This window comes from Herpailurus yagouaroundi, unplaced genomic scaffold, assembly GCF_014898765.1.
Source record: "Herpailurus yagouaroundi ecotype Mexico unplaced genomic scaffold, PumYag 189, whole genome shotgun sequence".
Classification (NCBI taxonomy): domain Eukaryota; kingdom Metazoa; phylum Chordata; class Mammalia; order Carnivora; family Felidae; genus Herpailurus; species Herpailurus yagouaroundi.
The window spans coordinates 17560714-17584156 of record NW_024412420.1 but is presented as its reverse complement, the minus strand read 5'-3'; the positions used below and the strand labels follow the sequence as shown (position 1 = coordinate 17584156).

Sequence of the window (23443 nt, the reverse complement as noted above, 5' to 3'; positions counted from 1 at the left end):
CCTGACACGGGGCTCGAACTCACGAACTCTGAGATCACGACAGATCACGATCGGAGCCAAAATCAAGAGTCAGATGCTTAACCGACTGAGCCACCCAGGTGCTCTGGGACTGAGCCCAATTTTAAACATTTAACCAGGGGAAGGGAGAGTGCAGAGACCTGGACTAGTAGGATGGGACCTGGGACCAAGAGCAAGTTCAAAGCCAGGAGGCCCGGTCAGGAGGTCAGCAGAAACTGGGTCAGAAGGAGGAATTTGGACTTTATCCTGAGGCCGCCCGCCAGGAGCGCCAGGAGCGGCTGGAAGTAGGGTAGGGAGTGCAGGGTCAGTGGGCCCCTGGCACCTGCACGTGGCTCACTGTGTGTGCCCTGGCCCCATAGCCCTTCGGGAAGGAAGAGGGAGCCTGCTCTTCATACTTCCTCCGCCCAAGCAAGGCTCCCATCATCCCGGGCAGGTCGCCTGGGCCCTAAGTAGGCAGGGGCAGGGAGAGGGGGTGTCTTCAGCTGTGAATCCGGGCAGTCAGAACCGAGGGGCAGGCCTTCAGGCCTCTGTAAGCCTATGGGCTTCTGCAGCCCTGCCTGAGCCTGAGGGACCCACCTATGTCTGGCTCCCTGAGGCGGCTTGACCTTGAACTCTCACTGACTGAGAAGAGCCATTTCCTTGAAGGTTTCCCCTCCCCGTCCCCATCCCAAGCACTGTGCCCTGGCTGCCTGCGTGGGAACCCAGTTCCAGCTCCACAGCTTATGAGCTGTGTGACCTCTGGGAAGTTACCTCCCCTCTCTGTGCCTCACTTTGTTCAAGTATTGTGAGGATTAACAAAGAACAGCCTGTAAGACAGCCACCTTATTGAGGGTGGTCTTTGTGCCTTGTGATTAAGTCTTTTTGTATGGCTGAGGAAGCAGAGGGTCAGAGGTTGCTGGTTAATAGGCAAGAGATGAGGTGGAAAGGGCCTAGATTTTAGCCTCCAGCCCTGGGCTGGGGTTTGTCCCAAGATTAAACTCTTCCTCATTCCAAAGCCCTTTGGTCTCGGGGACTTGTGAGCCATCCTATAGCTTCTCTCTCCGCCTGTGAGCTGTGCTTTACCCCTGGGGACAGAGCTAGACCATGAGGTTGGTGTTAGATGAGACAGTACCAGAAAGGATGATTTGGACCAGGGCCCGCCAGGTTGGGAAATGGAAGCGGGCAGCACTACAGGGGACAGGGACAGCACTATCAGCGTCCTGCACCAGAGGGTCCTCTTGTCTTGAGAGAAGCCTCCTCCTTGAAGCCTTCCCTGACCACTTTGCAATCTTATCAGAGAATTCCTGGGGCCTGAGAAGTTGCAGCTTAGCCTAGGCAATCAGAGTGCCCTGTACGTGGTAAGGGCCAACCATCTATATATCACTGAGGCACTTCAACGTTTATTTATTTTTGGAACAGAGAGAGACAGAGCATGAACGGGGGGCGGGGGCGGAGAGAGAGGGAGACACAGAATCGGAAACAGGCTCCAGGCTCCGAGCCATCAGCCCAGAGCCCGACGCGGGGCTCGAACTCACGAACCGCGAGATCGTGACCTGGCTGAAGTCGGACACTCAACCGACTGCGCCACCCACGCGCCCCACACTGAGGCACTTCTAGAGAGTCATCCCATGTATTAGCTCATTTCATCCTCCTAACGGCCCTGGGAGGGAAGGATGCTACGTTTACAACCTCAGGTCTAAGGTTCGGGGACGTTTGAATGTCTTGTTCATGGAGCATTGGCTGAGACACAAGTCCTGGCCCCCTGGTTCCAAGTCACAAGCAGTCTGTGCCCTACAGCACTTCTCCTGAGGCTAGGGCTGTCTCTGAACGCGTAATTTAAACTCCACATTTCCTAGCAGCCAAGGTAAAAAGGAAGGTCTGATAAGACAGGTAGTTCTCCCTCCGCTGAAACAAAGAAACCGATCAGTTTGTCTGAAGTTTCAGACCTCTTCCTAGTGCTCGATGCCAGGGGGAATGAATTCATGGCTTCTATGTAACATCCTCACCCGGAGACTTGCAGAAGAGTTACAGAAACTTGTCCGAAACAACCATTTCCTCTTCTTTGTTTTAAAGTTCTTTACGGGGGTGACTGGATGGCTCAGTCGGTTAAGCGTCCAACTGCGGCTCAGGTCATGATCTCACAGTTGATGGGTTCGAGTCCCAAGTCAGGCTCTGTGCTGACAGCTCAGAGCCCGGAGCCCGCTTCGGATTCTGTGTCCCCCTCTCTCTCTCTGCCCCTTCCCCCACTCACACTCTGTCCCTCACTCTCTTTTTCTCTCAAAAATAAATAAACATTACAAAGTTGGAAAAAAAAAAGCTTCCTTATTTATTTGGGGGTGGGGTGGTGTGAGAAGGGCAGAGAGAGAATCCCAAGCAGGCTCCACGCTGTCAGCATGGAGCCTGAACCCACGAACCGTGAGATATGACCTGAGCCGAAATCAAGAGTCTGATGCTCAATCAACTGAGCCACCCATGAACCCCTAAAGCAACCATTTCTTGGGGGCACCTGGGTGGTTCAATCGGTTAAGCGTCCGACTTCAGCTCAGGTCATGATCTCACGGTTCGTGAGTTTGAGCCCCCCGTTAGGCTCTGTGCTGACAGTTCAGAGCCTGGAACCTGCTTCGGCTTCTGTGTCTCCCTCTCTCCCTGCCCTACCCCCAACTGTGCTCTGTCTCTCTCTGTCTCTCAAAAATGAATAAATGTTAAAAAAAATTTTTTTAAACAACCATTTCTTACGTTGATCCCACTAGAGGCCAAAGGCAAGCCATTGGTGAGAACTTGAGGTAGAATTTACCAGGGAGAGGACACTAACAGACTCCAGGTGAGGTTTCCCGGCTTCTCATTTGATTCAGGGTGGAGCTGAGCCATCAGCACAGCCAGCACCTCAGGTAGAAAGAGCTGGAACAGAGCTGGAGCCACAGAGAGCAAGGTTCAAACCTTGGCCCTATTACCTGCTATGTAACCTTAGGCAAGTTACTTAATCTCTCTGAGCCCCATTTTCCCCCATCTGTAAGATGGGAATGAGAATGCATTCCTCAAATAATTATTGTGGGGGAGTCGCTCATTCATTCAGTACAAATTCATTACCTTTGCCTGTGCCAGGCGCTGTGCTAGGCCCTGGAGATATAGTGATAGACACAAGCCCTTGCAAAAAACTTGCCCTTGTGAAATTGATATTCCGGTGGAGAGAGAGAATAACAAATAATAAAGCAGGAAACCATCAGCTGGTAGGAAAAAGAAGAGTATTTAGCAGGTGACATGATTCTGGTAGATTACTGGACACCCTCTAATTTTCATTTACCTTTTCGTCCCGGGTAATAGAGCTCTGGATACACGACTTCCCCAAATAAAGACTACATTTCCCAGGCTCCCTTGAAGCCGAGTATAGCCATGTGACTAAGTCCTGGCTAATGGGGCGCGAGCAGAAAGTCTCCAGGAAATAGCCTGCAAGAGAAGGGGCACATCCTTCCTTACCCTTTCCTCCTCCCTGCTGGCTGGAATGCAGAAGTGATGGCTGAAGCTCAAGCAGCCATGATGAACCATGAAGAGAAAGCCACATGTCAAGGATGCCACAGAATAGAAGGTACCTGGGCGGGGTGCCTGACACTGCAGAGCACCATGCCAGCCGGGGAGCTCCAACCTCCAGATTTTACATCAAAGAGAAATAAACTCCCATTTTCCTTTAAACCGCTGAGATTTGGGGTTGTCTCTGACACACAGTCCACGCTGATTTTCCTTGACGCAGTAATAGAGTGGCTGGAGGTTATCTCGAAATGGATGGTCAAAGAAGGTCTTTTGCGGGGGGTGACATTGATCTAAGGCCTGAATGGTGAGAAGGAGTGGGGGGTGGGGGGGAGGAGCATCCAGGCAGGGTGGGGAGAGACAGGCAGGAATGATGCAGGTGCCTCGATGGGGCAGCAAAGGGCCGGAGTGGTCTGTAGCAGGGGGAGTCACGACGGGGGAGTCACGGGGGAGCACCCCTCTGAGTGCTGGGTGGCACCTAGGGGGGCTCGAGTGAAGCCGGGAGACCAGATGGGAGGCTCCTGGGGTGATTGAGGAGTGGGGTGGTGGGGTTTAGGACTCCGAGGGAGGAGGGTTGGGCTGATTCATCCCTGAACACCTTTCCAGTTCCAGTCCCATCCCCCCCCTCCCCTCTTCTCCCCCCCTCCCCCCACAGCCCTCACCTGCCCTAATGGCGACTGGTCCAGTCATAATGTGCAGGGATTACTGCCCCACTTCCATTAACCCCCGAATGGCTCTGCACCCCCAACTCACGCGGTTCCTTATACCTCTGGTCCTTCCACATGGGAGGCCTTGCTTGCTCTTCCGATGCACTTTCCTAAGACTCAGCTCAGAAGACTCCCTGGGGACATCTCCACTTTCCAGTCACTCGTCCCTCAGGCCCCCCATCCTTTTCACACACCTGTGACTGCACCTCGTGGTTGTTAGGTGCTGCCGGCCCCACTGGGTGTGAGCTCCTGGAGGGTGGATACTCTGTCCCCGCGGCTCCTTCTCCCTCCACAACTCAGTCCCTTACCTGTGCCCCCGGCAGATTATGCTTCCCGTTTTCATCGCATTAGGTGTTCACAACAGCCCAGAGAGGAACACCAAGAGTGGAGAGATGATAGGCCAGCTCAAGGTCACATATCCACCGAGGTCCCAAAGCCTCCTGCCCCCACAGTTCCCCTGAACCCAAATGTCCCAGCCATGGGGTGCTTGCGCATGGTTTGAGTCCCCAGTCCGTGAGGGCACAGGAAGTCATATCTTCACCAGGGAATACCCGTGGACCCCTCCAGGTCAGCTGGCCAGACCCTGTCCTCTCTGCCAGCCTCCCGGCTCCCTTCAGTGGGTCACCCCATGCCATCTGGACGCCTCACCTCAGCCGCCCCTGCAACCCACAGTCCTCTTTGCCCCGAATGTGGGCCCAGATCTTCCCTTCAGTGCCTGCAGGGGGCTGTCCAGCAAGGCTTTGCCGGGGACTTGGGGAGAGCAGCCAGATTCATCCAGTGGGCACCGAAGAGCAGGTGTGAGACTGTGACACGTGTCTGCCTTCAGCGGTCATGGGCCCACGCTGCTCCACCTCATTGCCAGGTCCACGGCAAAGGACAGCTCACCAGGTTGCCGTGACATCCCTCCTTCTCGTGTGGAATCTCAGCCTCTGCTCTTTCAGGCCAAGAAAGAGAAGACAGCCTCCCTTCCGTGGCCGCTGCCTCACCTCTCACTGAGGACAGGTGACATCCAGGACGACAGGAAATGAGAAAGTCCCATCCCCCTTCAGGAGAACAGCGCTCTCCGCCCGGAGGTTCTCCCTCTGGGACAACCCGTCCCAGCCCGTGGTCTTGGGCTGTGTGGTCTGGCATAACATCGTAGGAGGAATGTAACCAAATCACCGCTCGCGGTGCACCCCCCAGGCCCGGCCTGGGGGTCCACCCTTGGCTTCCCTTGTTCCTGCTGACACTTGGCCTTGGCTCCCAACCTTCCATGAGCACAGGCTTGGACAAAGACCCCATGGACCTTGGGAAAGGCTCTTCCCTTAGCACTAGGAAGTACCTGGTGGTGGTGGGGGGGGTAGGGGTAGGGGGTGGCAACAAGGACTCCACTTGACATTCTGTCACTCTCGTTGCCTTCTCTGGGACCTGTGGAGGCTGCAAGGATCCGGTGTGACTGCCAGGTGAAGCCCCCAGCACTGTGTTCGTACGCAGGAGGTCGGCTCCGTGTTCCTGCCCCTTTCCCTCTCCTCTGGGCTGGCGCAGTGCAGGTTTGCGGTCGAGACCCAGGAAACGGCGGCGAAATTGCTGGATATGCCAGCTCTCTGTCCCTGTCTGAGTCTGAAGCAGGGAGCCCCCGGGCTCGTAGCCCCAGAGCTAGGTACTCTCACTTCACTATAAGGACACTGAAGCCCACAGAGGGCAGGCACTTGCCCAGGGTCCCACGGCCAGTCAGTTTTGGTGCTGGGCTAGGATGGTTTCCTCTCTCGGCGCCCAGAGCAGTATCTACAAACGCCCCTTTCTGTGTGCTTCCAAGCCTCTCTTCATTCGTGCCAATCTGAACTCATCTTTCAGTCTCTGCTTCTTTAGCAACCAGAGCCCGGGAACAGGTGACTGGCCCCAGCACCCCCAGGAGCAGAGGCAGCCCTGCTGGGGGGTGGGGTGTGGGCAGGGGCACGGCGGGGGCCGAGAATGCAGGCTGCTCTGGCCCGGGGGCCTGGGCCAGGCTGCCGACAGAGGAACCAGTGTGCCCAGACATTGGGGCTTTGTGAGCTAGGAGCCCTGTGTGGGGAAGGTTGTTTTTGTTGACCTGACATTGTTTCAGGTTGACTGAATGGCAGAGTTTTAGCATCCAGGGGCCGGCTCTTCGGTGCCATCCAGGGTCTCGGGGAAAGAGGGTGGCTAGGGAGCCCTCGTCCGGGGCAAGAAGGGGAGGGGGCTGCCTGGACCCTGTGTACACTGAGCAGGTCCCCGTGGGCAAGGCCGTAGAGCAAGAGCAAGTTCTGAGCCAAGAGAGAAGAGAGAAGGCACCCATGCATCTTGGGGCCGGAGCAGAGGAATCTGGCCAGAGCGAGGGCGGACAGATGCAGGACAGGGGCACCCAGAAGCTGGGGCAGACCTGCCCTGAGGCTGGGAGCTCGAGAAGCCAGCCGTCTGACCTTGGTCCACGAAGGAAGACCCAGGAGAGTCCTTGCGAGTAGCTGGCTGGGGTGGGGTGGGCCAGACTCACAGCTGTCCAGATGTGTGTAAGAGATAACTCTGTTTACTGGGCACCCAGAAGGAGCCGGGCGGGGGGTGGGAAGGGGCTCCCGGGACCGTGGGGCGGGCAGATTAGGAGGCGGGGGCATGAGTCAGGGGTTTGGGAGCCAGGACCTGGTGCTGTTAGAGCAGGTGTGAGCTCGGCTGGTTGCAGAGAACACCGGTGGCTTCAGGAGTTCGCTGAGGGACCCCGAGGCTCGTGAGCAGGTGAGCAGGGCCGGGAGGGGCTGGGGGGTGGCCTGTGGCACCTGTCCCGAGGGCTTCTGCAGGTGCGCAGCCTGAATCTGTGTCTAGGTGGGCACAGGCGCCCTACCTCCAAGGGAGGGGGGTGCGGGTGGGTGGGTTGAGAACGTAGGATGTGTGTTGTTACCCCTAAGGGCACAAGCCCATTGGCACCTACAGCCGGAGAGCACAGGGCTGCAGGTGTTAGGAAAAAGAGACTGGCACGTAGCAGCAGAGGCGTGTGGCTGGGGTGGGGGTGGGGGGCAAATCTGATCCCCCCCCCAAGCGTGGGTCCTTGTCAGGCTCCTATTTACCAGTCCCACCGGTCTTACAGCCCAGCTCCCTCTTTCCTCCACGTGCGGGGACGTACAGGCCATCTGATCTCCCTCTTGCGAGGAAAGTTGGCCACTGACAGTGCTTCCCGTATGAGATGCTTGCAGGGGAGTCGACCAGGCAGACCCGGCACCGGGCCCATCCTAGAGAGTGTTTGGGGGGAAAGGAGGAGTCCCCCATCACCCAAGGATCTCAAAGCATTTAGGCTAATTCCATGGGAATTGAAGGAAAATCAGAGACATAGGTGAAGAAAGCAAGTCTGACCTTGATCCCCAGTCTCAGTGATAATGACGGCAAACTTTTACACTGAGCTCTTTGTGCATCAGACGTTATTCTAAGTGCTTTACGTAGATCAACTTAACTCAGTGCTACAACAGGCTTATAAGGTAGGTATCAATATCACCCCCACTTTACAGGCGAGGAAACCAAGGCACAGAGAGGTTGAGTCACTTGCCCGAGGTCACGCAGGCAGTGGCAGGGCTAGGATCTGAACCCAGGCAGTCTGACTGCGGGGTTCACGCTCTTAACCACTAGTGCTGAACAGCTTAGAGCTGTTTTCTCTTCTAGGAGGCAGCTCAGCATGATGGCTAGAGATGCGGCTGGAGTCAGCTGGGCCAGGGTTTAAACCCGCCTCTGATACCTACCTACCATAGGACCAAAACAAGTTAACCCTTCTGAACCTCAGCTTTCTCATCTGTAAAAGGGGGTTAATGACATTACCCATTTCACAGAGTAGTTTGGGGACTATAGGAGATAAGGCAGCACAGCTCTGTGCGGTGTGGGGGCGATTACACAAAGGCAGTGCTATGCCACCAGGGAGCCCTCCCCATCATCTGGTCAACCCCCACCCCACCCCACCCCACCCCCCGCCCCATCCCAGACCCCAGCCTCTGCCAGCTGTGCTCCACCTCCTGGGCTCCAGATGCCCTGCTCACCGTTATCTGGCCTTGCCCCGGCTGGTTGGACGGCCAGGTGTTTGGGGAGTTTCCAGACACAGGGCAGGGTTCGGGTTCCAGGCTCTTATCAGTGCGAGGCCGGCAGCTGCGGGGGGTGACTGGGCCTAGTGGGACCAGCAATCTGGGTCATGGGTGCACCCTGTAAGGCCCCAGATGCGTTCAAATCACCCCCGTTCTCCTCTCTTCTGTCTCACTGAAGTCTCAGAACCCTGGCCGGAAGGCCCTCCCCATTGTACAGATGGGATGACTGAGGCCTGGAGAGAGGCTGGGGGCTGCCCAAGGCTATTCGGCCAGTCAGTGGCAGACAGGCTGCTTCCTGTGGCTCTGCACGGCCCCTCGGACCAACCCACTTCTCAGAAATGGAGGCCACAGTCCCAGCCTCACAGGAGGGACTTTTAGCCCCTAAGGCTTAATACCCTTGGGACTGCTAGGGATCTGAGGCCCAGGCCGGGGCAAGGCCAGAGAAGGGAGGAAGGAAACAAAGATGGGAGAAGAGGAAAGAGAGGGACAGGAGAGGGAGAGAAAAAGCTGTGTGTGACAAGGGCCCTCAAGGGCCGTGCCCTAGTCTTCACTTCCCCTACCACCACCGCGAGGCAGGGACCCCTGCCTTTCTCAGTCTGGCGGGCCTCTGTCATGCCCTCTCCCTGTCTCTTGGGACCCCAGCACCACCCACTCCTTGGAAAGAAATTTCTCTGTCCCATTCTCTCTGTGTACCCTCCCTGCCCTCTGCCCTCAGCCTTGTCTGGCGCGGTCCCACCTCTGCACTTTGGGCAGCCACTCCTCAGACCCGGGCTGTCCTTCCCCACCTCTCAGCCCTTCAGGTCCTTCAGAGCTTCTCGGCCCAGCCCCAGGGTCCCCCTCCTTGGAGCCACCCCACCCCCAACCCCACCTGCAGGTCCTTCCTACCCTTCGTCCTGCCCTACGGTCCTTGGCCCCCGACACCTTCTGCTCATCTCTTGTTCGTCTGGGGGACTCGTTATCTCCCGGCGCCCTCAGCCTGTCACGCGTTCCCACTTTGCGGTCCCAGTCAGGGCCGGGAGCTTCTTGAGGGGAGGGACAGTTGTCTTGTTCATCTCAGCTCCGTGCGGGCACGGAGCGGGCATGTTTGTCGACCTGACCCGAATCGCCGTTGTCGCGACACCCAGGGCTTCAGTGGGTGAGGGGGAAAGGGAGCCCCTCCACGCCCAGTCCGGGGCCACCCTAGGGGACCTCTGTGCTCCCCTGGGGCTGGTCCTCACATTCCCGGAGTGACCATGCCTCCCTCTCTGCCAGAGCCGCAACTGAGCAAATGGAGGCGCGGGGCTCAGCCGTCTCTTGGCCGAGTCCCAGGCATCCTGACTCCCCAGTCCCAGAGGCACAAGCCTGCAGGGCGGAGCCACGCTTTACATTCATCCAAAACATATTTATTGGTGGCAACCATTCTTCTAGGAGTAGGGGATTAGTGGAGACTGAGTAGGGAGGGACTGAGACATAGATCTTGGCACTCGAGCGGCTTCCCTACTAGAGGCATCCTCAGATGATGTATACATAAATGAATCAAACAGCCAGAAAACGACCGATCGGGTCAGTGAATGGCAGGGTGGTCAGGAAGGGAATCTGAAGAGCTGAGATGTGGGAAGGGATGAGGTGTGGGGGAGGGGCACCTGGGATGCGGGGCAATTGCATGTGCAAAGGCCCTGGGGCAGGAAAGGGCTCGTGAGGCCAACGGGATAGGTGGGGAGCGAGGATGAGAGATGGAGTGGGGGAGAGAAACAGGGCCATGTCATTCAGCACCTGTGAGCCACTCCCAAGGACGCTACAGCCCCATGCCCAGCAGAAAGTAGCTGTTTCTGGCAGAAGAGGGTATGTTGTGAAGACTGTCAGGGGAGCTAAGCTCCTTGAAGAAGAAACAGGTCATGTCCCCGGAGTTGGCTAAGTCCTGAGGATGGACAGGAAAAGAAGCCAGGTGAGGACTGGTGGCCGGAGGAAGGAGATGAACCTGAAGGCCCTCCATCCTCTCAAACGCCCTCTGATCAATGCCAGCCAAGCTTCCTCTACCTGCCCCATCTCTCCTGGCCCCCGTGCACCTGCCCTCAACCTACAAATCTAGCTCCTTCCTCCAGGCCCCTCCGACACTTCTCCCCCTGAGCCCACTGTCTCCCAACACATGGGATCCCCCTCCACTCAAATGTAGCCTCCTCTGGGGGCGGGGGATCAGAAGACTCCGGGATGCCCTGTGTCTCACTCAGCTTGTGCTGCCCCACTGCAGGGACCAGCAGTGTGGGTTATGTTGGGAGCGTGGATCACCGCAGACAAATAGGAAATCTGGACAGCACCATGGGGGACCGGCTGGTGAGTCTTTCGTGGTACCTGCGGGGCTCCTATCTTGGGGCTCTGGGAACCCCGCCCTGGACCCCTGCCTTCGTGGTGGCTGGAGAAGCCCTTCAGAGCCCAGCCCTGATGGCCACTTCCCACAGGATGACTATGAAGAGGAGCTGGAGATCACTCTAGAACAGGAGGACTATGAAGACCCAGACGTCCCCGTGTTTCAGGTGGAGGAGCCAGTGGGTGAGCCCCGTCTCTCTTTGTCTTGTCGGGATGAGGTGCTGAGCCCCAGACAGAGACGGATGGGCAACATGCCTTCTCCCTTCTCCACTACCTCCCCAGCCCCAGGGCCAGTTTCCCCACAATCCTGGCTGATTGAAGGATAAACAGAGTTTTGTTTGAAGTGATCACAGGGGGTGACTGCGGGGGCGGGGTGGGGCGGGGGCCGGGCAGAACGAGTCACCCATGGCCAGGCCTTTCCATTTGGGACAGGGCAGCCAAGCCTGTCTGGGACAAGGGCAGGAGCCCACAGGCCACCTGTGCCCATCCAAGGCTGACTTCTTGGCCAGGCACCGGGTCTGTCCTGAGAGCATCGTTCTGTTTGGGGGTCTAGAGGTCCTGAGAAATGGGGGGCTGTGGGGACCCTCCCAGGGCAGAGAGACATCAGGAAACCTTCCTGGCCCTGCCAAGGTCTCGGTTGGGGAGCCCCAGGTGGGGACCTGTTTACCGTCAACAGGACTTAAGTGCTGGCAATTGGTATGGAAGATAAGAGGCCCCTCTGAGAAATGCGGGCTGGGAGAGGGGTGGGGGGTGGGGGCTATATAAGGTAGAGCCCACCCTGGCTCCCAGTGCTCCACCTGGAGACGGTGAGGAGTTTTGGGGCAGGTGGGATTGCTGAGGCTGGAGGGAAGAAGGTAGGGAATCTGGTCCCAGAAGGTGATGGGAGAGGAGGGCGATCCTAGGAGAATCCTGAGATTTGCTGCTCAGGACCCTGCACCTCGGAAGTGACCCTCTCTGTCACCGCTGAAGATGAGTCTCAAGGGTCGTCCACCATGCTCGGACGGGGCATGACAGAGCCAGGCCGGGCCAAGAACGGACACACGGGGGGCCACAGCCCATGGAGCAGCAGGGGTGGGGTGGGTGGGGTGCGGGCACCCCGGTCCTGCCCAGCGGCAAAGGGAGGGAGCCTTGCTGCGCTGAGGCTCACGGGGGGGGGGGGGGCGGGGTGCAGGACGACCCCGAGGGGGGCATTATCTGGGGGCAACCCTAACTGGCCTCCGGGTTTTCAGCTCACGAAGCCGAGCCGACAGCCACAGATTACCACATCACATCGTACCCAGAGACCCACGAGGTGAGGACCCCTGGGCTCCCCCAATTCTCTTTTCTGTGTTGCCCGTGGGACCTGCCCTTCTACCAGGGGAAGGGAGGTGAAGAAGGACAGACACAGCTTTAGCATCGGCGAACCCCACCAACAGGTAGAGAAGGAGTGGGCACCCCGGGAAATAGGCAGAATGGGAGAGGACACCCCTCGCTGATGGGGTCTCCACTGAGCAGGGAGAGCCCTGGGCAGAGATAAAGTAACTTCTGGGGACCTGCCCTCCCAGACCCTCTGGCCAGGCTGTCACGTGCTCCCTGGGGAAGCACAGAATTACATACGTGCCCCCTCTGCCCAGGCCCGCCAGGCCCCACACTTCCCTGCTGGGCATCAGACTGTCTAGCTGCTTGGGAAGTTGGGTCTGCCCTCAGCGAGGCTCCAGGGAGTGGTCCTCTGGCCCCAAGGACAGGGAAGGGCATGCCGAGCCCGCTCAACAGTCTTGAAGGCAGGAGATCCACCCGATGACCCCGAAGTCCTCCTTTCTCCCTTTCCTCCCAGGTGTCCTCTCTAGCACCCCTTTTGGTCTGGAGGTTCTCCAAATGCCTCTGAGATGGGGTGAGGAGGCCGGTCAGGGAGTCGGGGAATAGAGCCAGGGGTGTGGGCTGTACCCTTCCCCACACTTGCTGCCTCGCCCGACACGCCCAGGCTGCTGCTCCTGCCGGTCCCCCTCCTGAGCTCGGGGTCTGCCCCGAGTGCCTCCCAGGACCCCGGGCCTCCCTCAGACATCCCTCGGAGCCTGCTGAGTGTCCCCCATGTCCCGGGCTGACAGTGTTCTCCCCAGGGCGCTGCTCCGGGCCCTGGAGACGAACTCAGGCCTGTGGGGCTGCAGGTCTACGTGGAGTTGCACGAGCTGGTGATGGATGGGAAGAACCAAGAGCTGCGGTGGGTGGAGGTCGCGCACTGGATGCGGCTGGAGGAGAACCTGGGGGAAGACGGGACCTGGGGCTGCCCGCACCTGTCCTACCTCACCTTCTGGAGCCTCCTGGAGCTGCGGAGAGCCTTTGCCAAGGGTGAGCCCCGCCGGGCGCCTCTGCGACCCTGCACCTACGGCTCGGTGGAGGGGAGGAGGGCCAACGTCCGGCCGCCCGGCTCACCCCGCCACCCCTTGCAGGTGCTGTCCTCCTGGACCTGCCAGAGACTTCCCTGGCGGGGGTGGCCAACCAGCTGCTGGACAGGTTTATCTACGAGGATCTGATCCGGCCTGACGACCGAGAGACACTGCTCCGGACCCTGCTGCTCCAGCACAGGTGCCCCTGTCTGCCAGGACCCGGACTCCACAGCCAAAAGGGCCACCTCCCCAGCCCGCCTGCCCCGAGCTCTCCCTAGAGGCCCGGGTGGCCCCTCCCCCACCAGGCCAGGGCCCACTTTTCTCCACGATGGCTCCTGCCTCGGACACCTCTTGGGGGGGGTGACCATGTCTCCACGCTCAGATCTGGGGGGCTACTGGGGCTACTGGTCCTCAGGAGGCGAGGCTCTCAAGGCCCTTCCCTCCTGGCCCCACCTCGTCCTTCCAGACGGAGGCCACCCGCTGGCATCCACCCCGTCCTTCCACAGGAGGCCGATTGTCCTCCTGTCCCGGGGTTTCTCTAGTCTGGTCACTGGGGAGCCCTGCTTGATCCCTCCCACCACGGGTCTCCACGCTATTAACAGCCCGGCCCGAACAGCTCTCTCAGTCCGCGTCCCCTGTGTTTCCTGCAGCCATGCCAGAGACCTGGAGGACTTGGGGGGTATGAAGCCCACAGTTGTGACGAGTTCTGGGAACCCCTCAGAGCCTCTGCTTTCCCAGCAGCAGCCCTCGTTAGAGACGAAGCTCTTCTGTAAGAAGGTGAGGCTGTACCGGGGGTGAAGGGAGCGCTGGAGAGCTCCCAACCTGAACATGCAGAGACATGACAGTGGTTAGGGAAGGAGGGGGCTGGATGCTCAGAGCGGCCAGAGGCGTCCCCTCACCACCCTCCTTCCAACAGGGAGAGAAAGACATAGAAGAACACTCAGCATCTGGAATTCTGGAAAAGATACCCCCAGATTCGGAGGCCACCCTGGTGCTAGTGGGTAAGGAGCTGGTGCCCCCTTTCCCTCCGCACCCCCTGCTTCTGCCTCCCGGCCCGGCCCAGCCTTCCTCTCCCTGAGCCCGGCCTCAGCAGTGCCCCCCTCAGCCTGGCCTGACCACCCCACCGCCCACCCCGTCACCCCTTCCCCTCGCAGGCCGAGCGCAGTTCCTGGCGCGCCCCGTGCTGGGCTTCGTGCGGCTGAAGGAGGCCTCCTCGCTGGAGGAGGCCCCGTTGCTGGAGGAGGCCGTGCGGCTCCAAGTGCCCGTGCGCTTCCTCTTCGTGCTGCTGGGACCTGAGGCCCCCCACATCGACTACACCCAGCTGGGGCGGGCTGCTGCCACCCTCATGTCGGAGAAGGTGAGGAGGGGCTGGCGAGGGCCGGGGGAGCCTGAGGCGGGGCGGCCGCTGACGTCACTCACGGGACCGGCCTGAGCCACCTTAGTCCTGCTGGTCTGGCACATGCGGTCTAACCCAGCTGCTTCCACCCTGTGTGGCCAGGGACAGGTAGTCCAGGGCTCCTGTGCTCTGGCCCAGCCCTGCCTGATCTGGCCTGGTCTGGTGTGGCCACTCTGACCCGGTTCCAGCGGGTTAGGTCTGGCCTGGTCTGGCCCAGCCTCCTTTCTCCTTTCCCCACTCGAGGCCCTGTCTGCCTCCCCAAAACCCTTTTGCGGTGGGCATAAAGGTGAGGGGGGCAGCAGGAAAAGCAGTTCCTAGCACGAAGGAGCTGGGGGAGAGGGTTCTGGTTCCTGGAGGCCCTGAATGTGGCCTCTTGGGTCCTTTCGTCTAGCAGGTGCAGGCAGCCCTGACCCTCTCTCCGGCCCCCAGGTGTTCCGCATTGAGGCCTACCTGGCCCAGAGCCGGGACGAGCTGGTGGATAACCTGGAGGAGTTTCTGGACTGCAGCCTGGTGCTGCCTCCCTCCGAAGTGCCCTCTGAGAAGGCCCTGCTCGGTCTGGTGCCCGTGCAGAGGGAGCTGCTGCAGAGACGAGTAGGCACTGTCAGGCAGGAGCCCAGACTCCACAAGGCCCTAGGTACCTACCCTGCAGCCCCCACAGACCCTCAGCTCCCCCGGCGCAGCCCTGCGGGACCCTGCCTCCCCTCCTCTCTCTGTCTTCATGTCTCCCAGCCTCCTTGGCCTCTCCCTTCCCATCAGAAGATTCTCCCCTCGGGGCTCCTGGGTCGCTCAGTCGGTTGGGCGTCCGGCTCTTGATTTCAGCTCAGGTCATGATCTCACAGTTTGCGAGTTTGAGCCCCTTGTTGGGCTCTGCGCTCACAGCTCGGAGCCTGCTTGGGATTCTCTCTCTCTCTCTCTCTCTCTCTCTCTCTCTCAAAAAATAGATAAATGAGCATAAAAAATAAAGATTCTCCCCTCGATTCCTCTCTCCCCATACCTCCTGCTGTTACCCCCTGTGACCACGGTCCTGTCCTTGACTGCAGATTTGAATGGGGGTCCAGAGATCCCTGGTGGCCCGGAAGACCCTCTACGGCGGACAGGCCGGTTCTTCGGGGGCCTGGTACGCGACATCAAGCGCCGCTACTCCCACTACCCGAGTGACATCACGGACGCGTTCAGCCCCCAGGTCCTGGCTACCGTTATCTTCATCTACTTTGCTGCCCTGTCACCGGCCATCACCTTCGGCGGCCTCCTGGGTCAGTGCCTCCACATGGCCCCCCTCACCCTCACCTCTGACCCTTTGGCCTCCGTGTCGGCCCTGTCTTCCGTCCCGATCTGACGGTCGGGGCCCCTGCACCAGCCTGCCCGTGAAACGCTCTATTGGCCCTTGGGAATGACCTCTTGACCTTGACCACACTGTAACTTCTACCCACAGGAGAAAAGACCTTTAACCACATGGGGGTGTCGGAGCTGCTCATCTCCACTGCGGCCCAGGGCATCATCTTCTCCCTGCTCGGGGCTCAGCCGCTGCTGGTGGTTGGCTTTTCAGGACCCCTGCTCGTGTTCGAGGAAGCCTTTTTCTCGGTAGCTCTGTTCTGGCCCTGACCCCACCTGCCTGACGCAAGGTGCCTGGGCCTGTCCGCTGACCCAGCCGCCTCTCCCGCCCTTGCAGTTCTGCAGCAGTAGCAACCTGGAGTACATCGTGGGCCGCGTGTGGATCGGCTTCTGGCTCGTCCTGCTAGTGGTGCTCATTGTGGCCTTCGAGGGCAGCTTCCTGGTCCAGTTTATCTCCCGCTACACCCAAGAGATCTTCTCCATCCTCATTTCCCTCATCTTTATCTCTGAGACCTTCTTCAAGCTGATCAAGGTAAGGGCCACGGGAGTGTCGACAAGCACGTGTGACTCTGTGCACGCGCCATGTGACCGTGTGTGTCGCTGCGCACGTGTCCACATGGCACTCGTGCGGCTGTACCTTCACAGTGTGTGGCCGTGACAGCATTCCTGTTGACTCCTGCTGCCTGTGGGCCGGTGCTCTCTTTTTTGAGAGGGAGGGAGAGAGGGAGTGTGAGCAGGGGAGGGGCAGAGGGAGAGAGAGAACCCCAAGCAGACTCCACACCCAGCACGGAACCCAACATGGGGCTCAATCTCACGACCCTGGGATCATGACCTGAGCCGAAATCAAGACTTGGATGCTTAACACATTGAGCCCCCCAGGACCCCTGTGGGCTGGTACTCTTGCTGTGACTGCATAGTGCCTGTGCCTCTGTGCGCCCATGTCCAGTCCTGCATGCCGTCTCTACACTCACCCCCAAGAACCACAGGGCCTGTGGTTGGAGCACCCTGCCTCCTCACCTCAGTCACCTTAAACTATGCCCACCTCTGCATCTGCATTTTATATGGAGGAAGGGTGGACGATGCGTGTCTGCCCCTGATTCTGCTCGTTGGTGGGGCTTTCTGTTTCCAAGTCTTCGAAGCCCTTTTTAGGAACCTCCTTGGCATTTGTTTCCTGCCCACCAGCCTTCTCAGGTCTCCCAGTCCCTGAGTGCTCACGTGCACACACACATGTACTCATTACCACCATGGCTTAACCCCACCCAAGCTGAGCCTGCTCTCTACTCCTGAAAACTAAGCTATAGAATCCCATTGTCCCTCTGTTACCCTGTCAGTTGAGGAAGAAGGTAAGTGGATGGATGGATAATAGATGGATGGATGGATGGATAGATGATGGACAGATTGATGGGTGGATGGATGGATAAATAGATGATGGGCAGATTGATGGGTGGATGGATGGATAGATGATGGACAGATTGATGGGTGGATGGATGGATAGATAGATAGATGATGGACAGATTGATGGGTGGATGGATGGATAGATAGATGATGGACAGATGGATGGATGGATGGATGGATGAATGATGGACAGATGGATGGATGGATGATGGACAGATGGATGAAAGGGAATAGGATGCCTTGGTTTTCTGCTGCAGATCTTCCAGGACCATCCACTGCAGAAGGATTATGACTACAATGTGACAACAGTGCCCAAACCTCAGGCTCCCCTGCCCAACACAGCCCTCCTCTCCCTTGTGCTCATGGCTGGCACCTTCTTCTTAGCCATGATACTGCGCAAGTTCAAGAACAGCTCCTACTTCCCCGGCTGGGTGAGCACACCCTCCCTTCACCCTGCCCTTGCCTACACTGCCCTATCTCAGTCCAAAGCATGCCTCTAGGTTCCTCAGTGTCCTTAGCTCTCCTTCTTACCCTAGATTCCCATCCCCCATTCCAAACCTCCCTGGTCTCCTCCTCATCTAGGCTGCCACTCTTCAGGCAAGACCATCTCCCTTTCTTAGCATGCCCAGGCTGAGAACCTAGTGGGGAGCCAAGGACAGCTCTTAGAAAAGGGGTGGAGAAGCTGTGGGGCCAGAGGTGGGGCTGGGCCAGAGAAAGAAGAAAGGAAGCAGGTACATTGAGGTGCAGGACAGGGCATTAGATGTTGATGGACTCCCTGGGAAAAGCAAGGCGCCCTGGGTGAAGAAGGGGCAGGAGTGGGAGGCAGGAGGTAGGGAAACAACCGGGTACTGACCACTGATTTCTGCCCTCAGCTGCGACGGGTCATCGGAGACTTTGGGGTTCCCATCTCCATTCTGATCATGGTCCTGGTGGATTTCTCAGTCAAGGACACCTATACCCAGGTGACCCTCTCTCCCCACTGTTATTTCATTCTCCCAGTGTCCCCCTCCCAAGAATAGCTTTCCCAAACCCAAAGCCATCTAGAACTACCCCTACCCATCCCTGCCTCCCCTGAGAGCCTCAAGTCCTTCCCACAGCCCTACAGGAGCCCTCTGACTGAAGCGAGGGTCTGAGGCAGATTCCCTTTTTACTCCAAAGAATCTGCTTTAGCCAGGCAGATCTGAGTATGAATCTCACTTCTGACACCAAATAGCTGTGTGATGCAAGGCAAACCACATAACCTCTCTGATCCTGTTTCCTCATCTATAAAGTTGGGAATGAGAAGATGTACATAAAGGGCTTAGTGCAGTGACTGGGTACAAACCAGAAGTAAGTTCCCAAGTGCCCAGGACCCTGGCTGGCCCTGCCTCCCTGCCCCCAGCCTCCTGCCTCCGGTGTTCTCACCAGCATCCCCCTCCCACAGAAACTCAGTGTGCCTAAAGGCCTCTCGGTGTCCAACTCCTCGGTCCGGGGCTGGATCATCCACCCTCTGGGCTTGTATTCGCCTTTCCCCATCTGGATGATGTTTGCCTCCGTCCTGCCTGCCCTCCTGGTTTTCATCCTCATCTTCCTTGAGTCCCAGATCACCACGTGAGAGCCAGGGTGGGGCCGAGCCTGGGAGGGTCCGAGGCGGGGAAAGCGACAGGCTCCGGGCAGGCATGACACCAAGGACTGAGCGCGAGTCTCAGTCAAACCTGTGGCCCTCCTGACAAGCAGGAGTGATGGATGGGCGGGGGAAGGTCCAGGTTTTGCGGGACGTGACACTGTATAATTTGGGGAAGCCTTTTTAAGAGAAAGGAGACAAAACGAGGTGCCAGAACTCAGAAGGGACCTGTACCAGTGAGGCTCCCTGAAGTTCAGCTGATTCAGCTGCTTGTGGACGTTCTAGATGATATCTAAAGATACTTCTACTCTTAGAGTCTGGATTCTCAAGAGGGGGTGGGAGGGAGGGGAGCAAGGAACTCTAAGGGAGATGAACACAGCAGGATAAATAAGATACAGAGGGACACAAGTATGGAGAAGGAAGGAGGGGCAAAGAGGGTGAGGGTAAGCGAGAGCACTGCTCACCCCTGACCTCACCCCCACCCCCCGCCAGGCTGCTCATCAGCAAACCAGAGCGCAAGATGGTCAAAGGCTCTGGATTCCACCTGGACCTGCTGCTAATTATCGGCATGGGCGGTGTGGGTGCCCTCTTTGGGTTGCCCTGGCTCAGTGCCACAACCGTGCGATCCATCACCCATGCCAACGCACTCACCGTCATGGTCAAGGACAGCACCCCGGGGGCTGCACCCCAGATTCAATCGGTCAGGGAGCAGCGGATCAGCGGGCTCCTGGTCGCTGTGCTCGTGGGTGAGTAAGGGCTGGCCACACTCTCTACCACCCTCTGGCCTTGCTCCGGGCCCCCAGCCCCTGCCCGTTAGGATCCAGTGCCTTCTCCAGCCCTGCCCGCACTGTAGCCAGATCTCCCCGACGTGCCCCCTGCCCGTGTCTCCCAGTGTCAGTTGTCCACATGAGGGAATTCTGGAGGAGATGCCCAAGGCACTGAGATGGACATCTGAGTCGAGGAAGGAGCAGGGGACTTCTCTAGATAGGACCCAGCATTCAGAGTTTTATCCAACAGAAGTTCAGTCAGTGAATGGTGGGTTCCAGCCCTGCCCTGCTGCTAACTTAGTAACCCTCCTCATCTCTGGGCCTCGGTTTCTCAGTCTGTACCATGAGAGGGTTCATTAGATGCCCCTGACGTCTCTCTAGCTGGGCTGTTCTATGACTGAGAGACATAGGAGACAAAGTTGGTGTTAGCTGGAGGAGGGTCAGGGTTTGGATAGGTGGAGGGGGTTGGAGGTATCCTGGGCTGGAGCGATGGAAAAGTTGGGCTTCTCTGACCTCTGTGATCCCCTGAGGCTAAAAGAAAAGGCTTTGAAATCGGGCTGGCAGGAGTCTGACTCCCTGACCCGCCACTTAGTAGCTGCGAGGTTGCAGACAAGTTGCTTCCCTTCTCTGGGTCTGTTTCCCCATCTGTAAAATGGGGGTAATACCTGGGGGGGAGGGACGGGGTGGGCTAGGGGCGGGGGCCTGGGGCTAGGTGGTGGGGAAGATTAGGACGATGCTGGGAGTGGTTGGCCGTGGGCCGAAGTCTGAGGGGCCCGGCGGGCCGGTCAGAGGCTTGGAAAGCGGCACAGGCATTAATAGTGTTGTGTAAAATGGGGGTAATACCTATTAAGAAGGCTTCATACGGTACCTATGGTTTCATTCCCCAGCCCCTGATGCTTCTGGCCCACTGGGGCCCCTGGGGGCTAAGAGCGTGTGCTTCTCCCCGCAGGCGTGTCTATCCTCATGGGGCCCATCCTGTCGCTCATCCCCCTGGCTGTGCTGTTTGGCATCTTCCTCTACATGGGGGTCACATCCCTCAGCGGCATCCAGCTCTTTGACCGCTTATTGCTTCTGTTCAAGCCGCCCAAGTACCACCCGGTCGTGCCCTACGTCAAGCGGGTACAGAGCCCTCCTGGCGGCCCAGCCCAGAGTGGGGTGGGGGGTTGCGGGGTGCCAGGGCAGGGCGGGCGGTAACCCCAGCCTCTGCCCGCAGGTGAAGACCTGGCGCATGCACTTGTTCACGAGCATTCAGATCATCTGCCTGGTGGTGCTGTGGGTCGTGAAGTCCTTCCAGGCCATCTCATTGATCCTGCCTTTCATCCTCATTCTCACGGTGCCTCTGCGCCGCCTCCTGCTGCCGCTTATCTTCAGGGAGCTGGAGCTCAAGTGTGTAAGTGTCTGCTCCCCTCCCCTCCCCTGCGCCCCCCCCCCCCCCCCCCCCCCCCCCCCCCCCCCCCCGCAGAGCTACAGGGGGCAGGGAGGGGTCATCCCCGGGGCTGGCAGAATAGGAGGGGTGGGTCTGGAAACAAAGGAAGGCAGAAGGGCGCAGAGGTTAAGGTCTGGGTCTGGGACTTGCGTCCAGATCCAGCACTGCCTCGTTCTAGTTTCTGACCCGGAACAAGTGGCTTCCTTTCTCTACGCCTTGGGTTTACTCACCTGTAACAGAAGTAATGGCAGGGTTGGAGAGAGTTAGGAAGCACACGGGCTGTGTTCCACACGAGCTGTCCTCACCGCTGGGGGACTGGTCCTGTGGTCTTGTAAGTCATTTTGGACAGAGTCTCCTCCAGTAGAATGCTTCCACGATGTGACAGTCGCTGTGGGGCTGCCCTGGCGAAGGGGTGCCCTGCACACCCTCTGTAGGCCTTCTCCTGCCGGGGCACCGGATCCCCGGGGGCTCCTCGCCCATTGGACACCGCTCATCTGGACCAAACCTGGGGGCCGAGGGGGCAGGACATGACTCGTCCAAGGTTCAGAGAGAGCCAGGCCCTCTCCCTCCAGAGGCGCTCTCAGCACTGGGGGGAGGGCTCATCTGCCCCGCCTCTCCCCGGAAGCTTACCCTCTCTCCTGCTACTCTACCCTCCAGCTGGATGCCGACGATGCCAAGCCGAACTTTGATGAGGAGGAAGGTCAGGATGAATACAACGAGGCGCCCATGCCCGTGTGAGGGGAAGGCCCAGGCCTCAGAGCCCCCTCCACCTTCCCGCCTCCCCTCTCTCCCAGGAAAAGCAGAAGTTCATGGGTATCTCATAGACTCTCATGTCCCTCCTGGGGTAGCAACTGGAGCCCTGGGGCTGTGGGTGGGGATGGAAGGAGTGACTAGTAAACCAGCTTTTATGGCTGGAGATGGCCAGTAGGGCCCACATGAGGAAATTCGCTGTGTAGTCCCCTCCTGCTGCCACACTGCCACGTGGGGTTCCCAAGCTGGAAGGCTCTGATCCGAACCAACGTCTTCACAGCCAGCACAGACAGGGGCAGTGGCAGGGGAGGTGGAGGGGGTGAGGTTCAAATTCCTGCATGCTGTGTGACCTTGGGCAAGTCCTCCAGCCTCTGCTTCCTCTTCTGTAAAATGAGTATAATTATAATAATACCCACGCTACAGGATGGCTACTGAGGACCAAAGATAAATGTGAAAAAGGAGCCTTGTCAACTTTGAAAGGACTGTCAGACAGTATCTTCAGGCTGGCCCAAGGCCACACAGCTCCTGAGCTGTACAGCTGGGGTTTGAACCAGGTCTCCTGACTCTGAGGCCAGAGCCCTAGGCTCTACTTTAGTTACCCACCTTCCCATGCCTAGAGATGCCCCTGCTGGCTCCCCTTCCCTATTCCCACCCCCATCCCTTGGACCCTCTCGTCTGGGGCAGAGGGAGGTGTCCTGGTGAGGGCAAGGAGCAGGTGAAGACGCAGTCAGGGCGGGGACCCAGGACTCCTAAGTGCTCACTCCCTCCTCCCATGCTCTCACTCAGTCATGCGTTCATTCATTCTGCAAACACTTACTGAGGGCCCTGGTCCCTGCAGATACAGGGGCAACCTAGAAAAGACTCTGCCCTGGGGTGGGGAATGGGGGCGGGGGAGGGGGGGGCGGAGGCTGTGATGCAGAGTCTGTGCTAGATTTGGATGGAGGGGGTGAGATCAGATGGGGGGGGAAGGGAGGGAGGTTTGTAATTTATTGTTTGCGTATTTTCTAAGAGCTTTCATTGTACTTCGGCTTCACACAAATGCCCAGGCCTCCCGTTGGAGACGCACTGCCCACAACCTCACCCCAGCTGAATCTTGGGGAAAACCCAGATTTGACCAATTGGGGTAAGAGACAGTGGACTCTGCAGAATAGGGGCATAATCCTTTTTTTTTTTTTTTACAAAACAAAAATATAAAAAGAGTGGAAAGAGCTGGAAGCGGTGAGAAATGGTTGAAACGGAGAATCAGGTGCCTTGGGCGCCCGATGGGAGGCTCTTGGGTGCATCCCTGAAGGCTGACAGCTGCCTCTCACCACTTCCCCATTCTATGCCTCAGCTTCCTCATCTGTAAAATGGGGATGATAATGGTACCTACCTTGTAGGATTCTTGTAAGGATTAAATGAGACAGTGCATGTAAAGCGCTTGCTTAGCACAGCCCGGCCTCAGGCCTCAGAGGAAGCGCTCAATCAACCTTCGCTGCTGGTATTGTGATCCTCACTGGGGTGTCCCTGCCCCCTCCCTCCTTCTGCTCCTTGAACACTGCTCAGGAAAGTGGAAAGAAAGTCGCCCGCACTGCTAGCACCCTTCCCCTTGATGCTTGGGAGTAGGTTTTGCCAATAAACGCGTCTGTGGTGGAGTGGCTGCCTTGCTGCAATTTCCCTCCGAGAGTCGGGGGTCCAAGGGGTCTTGGCCGGACCCTGTGGACATGGCACGCATGCCGTGGGGCTGGTGCCCAGAGTAACCCAGGGTGCGGGCAAGGAGGGCCAGGCTGGGGGGTGGCAGGGTGTATCCTGGG

At 58.4% G+C, this 23443-nt stretch overlaps 1 protein-coding gene across 5 annotated transcripts; it reads left to right on the top strand.

Moving 5' to 3' along the window:
• The first annotated feature begins 6840 nt into the window (after nt 1-6840).
• SLC4A1 (solute carrier family 4 member 1 (Diego blood group)) lies at nt 6841-21844 on the top strand. Of its 5 annotated transcripts, none has more exons than XM_040497772.1 (20): nt 6841-6950; nt 10503-10585; nt 10711-10801; nt 11848-11909; nt 12763-12943; nt 13045-13180; nt 13632-13758; nt 13898-13982; nt 14136-14338; nt 14807-15011; nt 15418-15630; nt 15810-15958; nt 16047-16241; nt 17362-17535; nt 17977-18066; nt 18528-18694; nt 19200-19453; nt 20424-20593; nt 20688-20864; nt 21558-21844. In XM_040497772.1, exons 2-20 carry the CDS (start codon nt 10571-10573, stop codon nt 21636-21638), a joined length of 2775 nt encoding a protein of 924 aa, XP_040353706.1. In that variant the 5' UTR covers nt 6841-6950; nt 10503-10570; the 3' UTR covers nt 21639-21844. The 5 variants fall into 5 exon arrangements, with proteins under 5 accessions (XP_040353706.1, XP_040353705.1, XP_040353702.1 ...); XM_040497771.1 differs by having other exon boundaries at nt 12715-12943; XM_040497768.1 differs by having other exon boundaries at nt 12703-12943.
• Nucleotides 21845-23443: the final 1599 nt, after the last annotated feature.

What these genes read in the sequence shown, in the direction of transcription:
- SLC4A1 (XM_040497768.1), top strand. An exon ending in CGAAGCTCTTCTGTAAGAAG is followed by an intron (nt 13,759 to 13,897) that starts GTGAGGCTGTAC and finishes TCCTTCCAACAG; the next exon opens with GGAGAGAAAGACATAGAAGA. An exon ending in CTTGAGTCCCAGATCACCAC is followed by an intron (nt 18,695 to 19,199) that starts GTGAGAGCCAGG and finishes ACCCCCCGCCAG; the next exon opens with GCTGCTCATCAGCAAACCAG.